At 39.7% G+C, this 8848-nt stretch overlaps 1 protein-coding gene across 5 annotated transcripts in view; it reads right to left on the bottom strand.

Moving 5' to 3' along the window:
* Positions 1–1385: 1385 nt before the first annotated feature.
* Positions 1386–8848, bottom strand: part of CASP10 (caspase 10) — a 25863-nt gene continuing 18400 nt past the window's right edge. For 2 of the 5 annotated variants that reach the window (XM_015596751.2, XM_025039305.1), the window contains exons 6-9: positions 7356–7418; positions 5687–5801; positions 4302–4794; positions 1386–1793 (exon numbers count right to left, since the gene is read on the bottom strand). In XM_015596751.2, the coding sequence (XP_015452237.1) occupies positions 1655–1793; positions 4302–4794; positions 5687–5801; positions 7356–7418 (810 nt within the window). In that variant the 3' untranslated portion in view covers positions 1386–1654. The remainder of the gene's footprint in view (positions 1794–4301; positions 4795–5686; positions 5802–7355; positions 7419–8848) is intronic. The other 3 variants (XM_025039306.1, XM_025039309.1, XM_025039308.1) reach the window with 3 other exon arrangements.

Genomic DNA, 8848 nt, shown 5'->3' with positions numbered 1-8848 from the left:
AGCTATATACCTACATAAGTATACAGGTATATAGGTATATAGATGTATAGATACAAAGATGCACCACATCACAATTAAATTTAAATGTATAGATATTTACGCATATATAGAGAGCAAGCTATGGCTATATATCTATATAGATATGTAGATATCTCCATTTTGATATATATATGTATATATCTAAACAGATATCCATTAAATCTAAGGAGATATATATATATATAGGAATATATATATATATATATTCCTTAATCCTCCCAACAGATAGTATTTTCTCTACTTTATAGAGAAAGTTTGAAAAATTAGTTTGAGCTACTGTCTCAGAACAAGGGAATCACAAGGTAAAATCAAAACCCAAGGTTTCTATCTCCAGATTCTTCTTTGCTCTCTCCTTTGTACTACTGCACGCTTCACTTGCAGAGGACTGTTAAATGGCCAAAAGCTGTGCATATCCAATAGGACAAAGACTGTAAACACCAGCTGTTAGTTTCGACTTGTATGAACAATAGTTTTGGAGGACCATCCTGACATATGTGTTAGATTCGTTTTCTTTGTCAAGCTACAGTCAAACCCATGTGATTACTAGCTACATTATAACAAAGTTCTTACAAATATTTCTCATAGTGAGTTCACCATAAATTAATTTGACTTTCACAGAAATAATTATAAAATTAGGCATCACTGAGAGTTTTCTTCACTCCCTGACATCTTTCCTGAGCAGCTGTATATTCAAGGAGACATTCATAAAGTTCTGTTATGTCCCCTGACAGTCCAGTTCACTTACATGGGAAATAAAATCATGTAAACAATAACAGGTTGAAAGGTTGTAGCAAATTGCTCTGCCTCCTTGGGCCTCAGCCTCTTCATCTAAAATTGAAGGCTTCAATCTCCCTCTTTCCAGGAATTAAAATTTAATTTCTTCCAAAAATTTAAAAAGAAAAATTCCTCTCGAAATTGAAAAAAACGTTCCATCACCAGCATCTGAGAGGTTGTGACCAACATGGAAGGAACATCAAGTTGTCAAGTTTCTGTTCCCAGAGTAGCTGGATGTGTCTCTCTTCACACTGAGCTGTCATCTTCCAAGAGCCAACCCAGTTCCCAACCCAAGAAAAACAGTTCTTGCACCCTCCTAGACTCTAAAGCAGGACATTTTCCCCCCAGTAGATGTGCAGAAGAGAAGACTTGGGAAGGGGAGAGCAGAGAGAGGGTCAGCAAACCATGGTCTTGTCACCAGCCAATGTCCAAAACAAGGCCATGCAGAGGTCACACAGAAGTATAACAAAGAGTGGTCATATAGAGGGGAAATCTAAGAACATTGGTTCCTAGAACTAAGAGGAATCTTAAAATGTACCTGGTCTCAGCTTTGACTTCACAGATACACAAACTGAGGCCAATTACTTTTTTTTCAGAGTGCACAACTAAAGCCATGATTACAATCCAAGGCATCGATAAAGAAAGTTTTCTAATGTTTAGACTTGTCAAAAAGAACGAAAGAAAACAGAATTTGCCATGTCAGGAAACAAGCAAGGCATTTCTTATTATAAGAATGACAGGGGAGACCAGTTCACCATCTGATTCCTATGCTGAGTGAAAATTGGAAAAGATGACAAGGTTCCTTTCAAGACTAAGAGTCAATGAAAACTCGCTACTATAATCAAAGTTCTTCCTCTGGTACAGGGAATATGAGAATTTTACGTAGTGTGAAAGCAGGTTGAGGCATCTGTTTCCTTGTTCCACCTCGGCGACTTACATCATCATTGACAGCAGTGAGAATGGATAAGATATCTTCATGTCTGCAGCCAGAAAAGAAAATATATTTTCAATCAGGAGACAAAAACCATGTACCAGATCTTAGAGAGAAGACCTTAAAACATATAGTTTCTTCCCAGTCTAACATGCCTAGATTCTAACTGGAATCCTGCCAAATATAAAGAAATACTTCTGAAATTTAAAAAGAAATGCTAAATTATATAAAAATTTTCAATTCTATATTCAGTGTTTAAGAACATTATAATAATTACACCTTGCATTTTCAAGCATTTAGTCCACAAAAGATCTTAGCATATAATTATTTTTCCGTGTTTTTCATTTAAGCTGGTAGAGATAGATGATAGTAAATAGATAGGTGATGATAGATAGATAGATAGATAGATAGATAGATAGATAGATAGATAGATAGATAGATAGATAGATAGATGATAGATTGATTAAAAGGATAGATAGGTGACAGAGATAGAAAAAGAGAGTCTACTATTAATAATGCCCTTTCTATTCTTGGTTTGGGGAGGATAGAAAAATAAATATGATACAATTCTTGATCTTAAATACTTAGAATACAGACATGAGACATGTAGCGAAGATGATATACACACAAAATTCATAAAATAAGGCAAAATGTGATCAGCACCATATGAAAAGTAAGTCAAAGTTCCATGTGCAATATATACCAGAATGTTCCAGTGGTGGGCAAAATATATCATTGGAAGCAAAGCACAGCTCTTGAGACAACTCATGTTTGAATCACTCCCTGGTTATGTGGTCTTAGACAGGTTACTTACTTCACTATGCCTCAGTTTTCTCAGCTCTAAAATGAGGACCATAATTGAACCCATTTGGGAGATTGCCATGAAAATTAAAATACGTAATTTATGTAAAGCATTTAGAACACAGGCTACAATATTCCATTGACCACCATTTTTAGTGTTATTAGTATTACTACCACTTCTCATCATCACTGTTGTTATTTTTCAGGTGGGAAAGCAGGCCCTGCTGGTTCTCAGTCCTTTCATTCTGCTTTACACCAGCTGTTCTCTCTGTCCCCAAATCTTCTTGTCATTCACACTTGAAATATCACCTCTACTAAGACACCTTCTCAAGTAGCTCCCTGGCCCTACTCTGTATCATTATCCTGTTTTGCTTTCTTCATAGTAGGTATCATTTCCTGAAATTATCTTATTAATTTAAATATCCAGTTACTTACATTGTTATTATGTCTCTTCTCACTGCACTGTAAACTCCATGGAGAAGAGATTTTATTTCTCTTGTTTACAACCATACCCCTAGCTCAGTACTCAGCATGGTACGCACATAGTATCCCCCAGATAAGTACAGCCTTATCCCTGTAGCCATTGGACGTTGGCCTTTGATGGCTATGATGGGGATGGAGAGGTTGGTAAAGAAGAGGGAAAAGCTTAAGTGACTCAAGGCTCCAATTCTGATTCTCTACCCTGAATTCCCAGAAGAGCACTGTGGCCATTTCTAGAAATGGGGATTCAGAAGTAGAACCTCCTGGAGAAGGCTGAGAAGATGAATTCAGGACTGTTCATATGGGATGTGAGGTTCAAGGGCAACACAGAATTAAAATATCTGGAAGACTGTGGAAAATGTGCAGGACTGACCTTAAAAAAGAGGTTGACTTACTCAGTCCTTCACTGATCCAGCAAATAGTTACAAAGCTCAACAATATATCAGATACTATATCAGATGCTAAGAATATAAAATTGAATGAAGCTACTCTGCCCTCCAGAAACTCAGAGATGGAAATTTTGGAGACATTTTCATGGAGGTGCCAGTGGCCTCCCGGTATACCTAAAGCTGCCAAGAGGGGCTACAGAAAGATAGCAGAGAAGGAGGTCCAGGGCAGGACCTTGGTGAAGGTCTAGTTCCAGGGTAGCGGGTAAGGAGCATGTGGCAGAGACAGAAGGAAAGTTGTCAGAGCCATGGCAAGAGACCAAGGATATTATAATGCCAATGCCAAGGGCAGCACATAGGCATTCAGTAAATATGAGTGACTGATAAATGAATAAATGACGGAGCAAATAAAAGGCCTTCATGCCTTCATTCATGCTGTTCCCTCTGCCCAACATGTCGTTCACTTCAATTATTTACCTAACATTTATTTGTCATCTTTAGAAGCTTCCTCTGATCCTCCAAATCTGAGTAAGGTTATGAATTCCCATAACACCTATGCTTTACAATGCATATTTACCACTGGGGATGCTCTTCTCAATCTATTTGTCTATCTCTCTAGATTGTGAGCAACTTGAGGCCCAGGACTGCGTCTATTTTTATTCTGTTCCAGTCTATTTATCTTCCTTTCCACTTATATGCTGATGCTCAATACAGGTTTGTTGGATGGATGGATGGATGGATGGATGGATGGATGCATGGATGGATGCATGGATGGATGCATGGATGCATGGATGCATGGGTAGGTGAGTGGACAGATAGATGAACAGAAAGATGAATAGATGGATGGATGGATAGGTAGATAGGTGGATGAAACAACTCAAAACTCTCACCTTGGGACCAAGTCCTTCAAATGATTATACAGAGATTGAATATACCAGCTACCTTCCGTCGTATGCCGAAAAGATACGTAGCCAGGGACTGTGGCCAAACCAAGAAGGAAATCGGCCTCATTTGGAACACTGTTTTGAAGGGGAGGGTGTGTGGGCTCAGGATTTATAGCATCTGCTTCAATGGATACAGAAAGTTGTATCTCTTCTCCTTGGCAGGCTTGGATGAAGAAGAGTTTGGGTTTGTCAGCCAGACCAGGGCACTGCAGGGCTGTGAAGTGAGACATGATCTCCCGAATGGGAATGAGGACCCCATCCGAAGAGTAGACAGCTCCAAATTTCCCATGGGTCAGAACACAGAACACGAAGCAGTCTCCATCAGCATGGTCTGGATGGCTCTGAAATTTTATCAGAACTTCCTCCAGGTTTTCTTTAGTCACATCATTATATATATTTACATTGAACCCAAGCCACTTAAACACATGTGTAAGGCACTCTGTTAAAAAAAAAAAAAAAAGTGAGGAAAATAATGAAATAAAATGAAATTGAGTGCAATGAAATAAAATGAAAGGGTCAGACAGTGTTATGGTTATAAAAATTTTACCACAAATAAGCCGAAGCGTTAGAATTTTTTTTTTTACTTTCATAACAATAAAATATTATAATTAACCTGCCTTTTTTATAGTACCCACAGTGGTATGACAACGGTCTAAGTCAGCAGAGGCCAGAGTTTCATTCTATTTTACAGACGAGGGATCCGAGGCCCCATGACTCTCCCGCAGTCACAAACCTGGTTAGTGGTGGAAACAGAGTTCAAACTCAGGTTTTCTCCTGCTGCTCCAGCAGGCTCTCCTCCAAACCAGAGAGTCATAAATGATCGGGGGTACTTTTCACTCTTTAAACAGGTTGGTGACACCCCAGGTGCTATGGTCTAAAATTTTGTGTCTCCCCAAAATTCATATGTCGAATTCTAACCCTCAAGGTTGAGGGTATCAGGAGTGGGACCTTTGAGAGATGCTTAAGTCATAGGGTTAAGGTCATAAAGAGACCCCAAAGAGCTCTCTCGCCCCTTTTACAGTGAGAAGATGGCTGTGTGAGAAGCAGGCTCTCACCAGACACGGAAAAGCCAGAGCCTTGATCTTAGACTTCCTAGCCTCTGAAACTCTAAGAAATAAATGTTTCTTGCGTATAAACCACCCAGTCTCTGGTAGTTTCAGGCAACCTGGATGGACTGAAACACTAGGGGTACATAAAAGACTTAGAAACATTTATAATATCACCTTTACATGTAAATGGAAGATTAAAACTACAGAAAGAATATATGAAAATAAAAAAATGGTTTTAAGGTCACCAACTTGCATTCAAGACACCATTTCAGCCTTTCTTACCAGCATCTTTTTGGGTCCCTCGTCTTTCTGACAGTGAGGTAACGGTAAAGCTGTGGTTGTTGATAATAACGCACTGGCCTCTACATTTCCGATCCATCTTGTACACAGGTGACTTCTTGAAGGAAGAAGAGATAGAACCACTTATTTGAGAATCCTCATTGTAAAGGTTTAATGTTTCTAACCAACCACTCCATTTATCAGTACCAAAAGCAGAAAGTTCTCAAAATCCTGGTCCTGGTCCTGGTCTAGAATTAATAGATTAATGTACAAGGTGAAATGCCAAGCCCTGATTAACATTCAGACTTCACTTGGTTTGACTTCAGAATGTCAATTCTCAGAGTTAAATACAGAATGTGTATTTTAACTTCAGCAAACCCAGAGTTTACACAGAAGCATCTTCCTTTTTGGATTAACAATGTGAAAAAAGCATAGGTGAGGATCTAGCAAGGCAAGTTATCAAATGGTAATTTTTTTTCACATGGTAGTATTCAGAATGATCTGATTTCTCCAAAACAGAGTAATCTCTTTAGTAGAGCTCACAATGAGAATTTTAAAATACATGCAATTATTCCTGAAGCCTGCTGGAAACAGCATATGATTACAAGTTATCTGAGTTGGCTTCAGTGGCACCTCTGTGTGACTAAAATGATCTCCTGAAAATGATGATACACCTTTAATCCAAGCAAAAAAGAAGTGACATCAGTCAATAAAAAAGAAATTTCCCTTTCTGGAAATAATCCAAAGGGTATGTGTGACTGAAAGAACAATAGCATTCCTTCCAGAGTCAAAGGTCAACACATTTCTGGTAGTTACAGGAAAAAGTGGGAAGGACAAAGACAGACAAAGAGAAAGGAAGGAAAACCAAGACAGACACAAAGAGCTCTGAGCCTTCGAAGTCATTAAAGGCTGGACCCCAGTTGAAGAAGCCCCGAAGAAACTGTCCAGATCTTCGTGCTGGTTTCTGAAGTTAGAGTGTAAGCAAATGCTCCCAACATCTCCATGGAAACCAGGGTTACTCTGTTGCTTAGAAAGAGAAATACTCAGACTCTTCAAATATCCTTCCCTGAACACTTAGATGTTCTTACAAAGGATGGGTTAACATTAACATCACATGAATCTGCTCAAGTGTTCCTGGTAGAAAGCTTGGTTGGGTTGAGTCATCATTTATCTGTCACTGGATAGAGAGAGGCTGGGCAGATACAAAGGAGAAAAAGGAGGGAATAAAAAGGCCCAGAGACCCAATCTGGGCAAAGAAACTTCCAGACCACAGCCCTGGGATTACTTAGTCATGCTTTTGGCATTGGCTGAAGATTGCACTGCTTTGAGGTGTTCCTGCAAACTCCTGGTTTCTGTGAATAAGAATCAAGAATCTATCATAGAGAGGAAGCCAACGAGTTAATTGTCATATGACAACAACAGGAAAAAGTATCTTGAAGTTTTTCTTCTCTCACCAGCAAGTTTTCAATAAAATCCAGCAAACTCTGCCCTTGGCTCTGAAGCTTGAGTTAATTATTAACTATGGTTAAGGTTCAGTCCTGGGTGCTCAGCTCAGGCTAAGTAAGTCCAGTAACCCCCAGACCTAAGAACATTGGCTGAAGATTGCACTGCTTTGAGATGCAAAAACGACCCAAGCTGCAGTCATACGGAGCACGTGTACATTCTTCCTCACCTTGAGAGAAGGTAACACTCCAGAAAAGCCTTGTCTAAACTTTGAAATCACTGAATTGCAAAACTGAAAAAAAAAAAAAAAGTGTTTAATTTTCAGAGAATTAGAGTCATTGCCTGAACTCCTCTAGCTAAGAGGAGTAGATCCAGCCCTTTGAAGAGTGAGCTCAAGTCAGCTCCAAGTTCAAATCCCAACTCCACTCTTTGCTAGCTGTGTCTTCTGACAAACTTTACATATCACAAAGAGACTACACCAAAAACCTGTTTGTTCAGGCAGGTTAGCCCAGGTTAGCAGATTTTCCTGAGATCATGGTTTCTGGGTAAGGATTCAGGGCACTAAGCACACAATTGCCAAGTCCCTCCCCCTGGCCTTTTTCCTGAAAAATACAAGCAGCATCTGGAGCCGCACCACACCAGACATTCCCTCTGACTCAACGTTCTGCTCTGTCAGTGCCAGCCTGGGGGCTTCAGCCTCACCAGAGGTTCCTTCCCTCCCCACAGAAGGTGACCTAATTCTGAAGGGTTGCCTGCATTCCCTAGAAACTGCAATGCTAAGCTTCCAGAGTAGAAACCACCTCTTCATCCTCGCATGGGAAAGCTTGGTATAATCTATGCATTCAGTGGCTTGCCCTGAATCAAGATAAGAAATGAATTCTCCACTAATTTGTAAACCTTCTCCCAAGTCACCTTGAAATGCTTGGCATATATCAAATATATCTATTCCTGCCACACTGATCCAAGTTATAAAAAGTATATTAGGAACATCTACCATTACTCCTTGCAGACCCATCTTGCCAGGACCCCTCCTACTGAGGAAACAGGAAATGCATAAAATGCCAGAAATTTACAGAGTCAGGATGAAGGTTGAAAATCTAGACTTGATGGGTTGGTAAACCACACTGAGGTGCTGGAAGGGAGACATGCCCCGAGCTGTCATGGAAGCTCCCTGCCACTCCCAACTCATGTCTTATCCCATGGATCTATTTCATAGGGATGTTCTTGAATTGTATCCCTTATAATAAACCTGAAAAAGTAAACTGTTTAAAAAAATCTTGACTTGATGCAGAGATGGACAAATACCTAATCCCCAGCCACAGAAAAGGTCACTGGCCCACGACAAAAAGAGAATCAACTCTCTTCTTCCAAAGGGGAAGGTTCACAAAGACACAATGGCAAGAATATGAAATGACACATGCACAAGGATATTTATTCACTGAAGCATTATTTGGAATAACTAAAGACTGGAAATAACCCTAAGGTCCACCAATAAGGAGTGGTTGAGAGAAATATGGTACCTCCCCACAATGGCACAGGATGCAGAAGACAATCTCTATGCACGTCTCCAGGAGATACTGTTACGTGAAGGAAGTAAGGTGAAGAATAGCATTTTAGTGTGCAACCTCCATTAGGGGAGATGTGGGTGGGTTTTTTGTCAAAAGTAGCTACAAGGTAAATAAGAAAACCAATAAAAATGGTAAGCTATGGGGGAGGGAAAGA

Source organism: Pteropus alecto, unplaced genomic scaffold (genome assembly GCF_000325575.1).
Source record: "Pteropus alecto unplaced genomic scaffold, ASM32557v1 scaffold3, whole genome shotgun sequence".
Lineage (NCBI taxonomy): Eukaryota > Metazoa > Chordata > Mammalia > Chiroptera > Pteropodidae > Pteropus > Pteropus alecto.
This window is presented reverse-complemented; position numbering and strand designations above follow the sequence as displayed.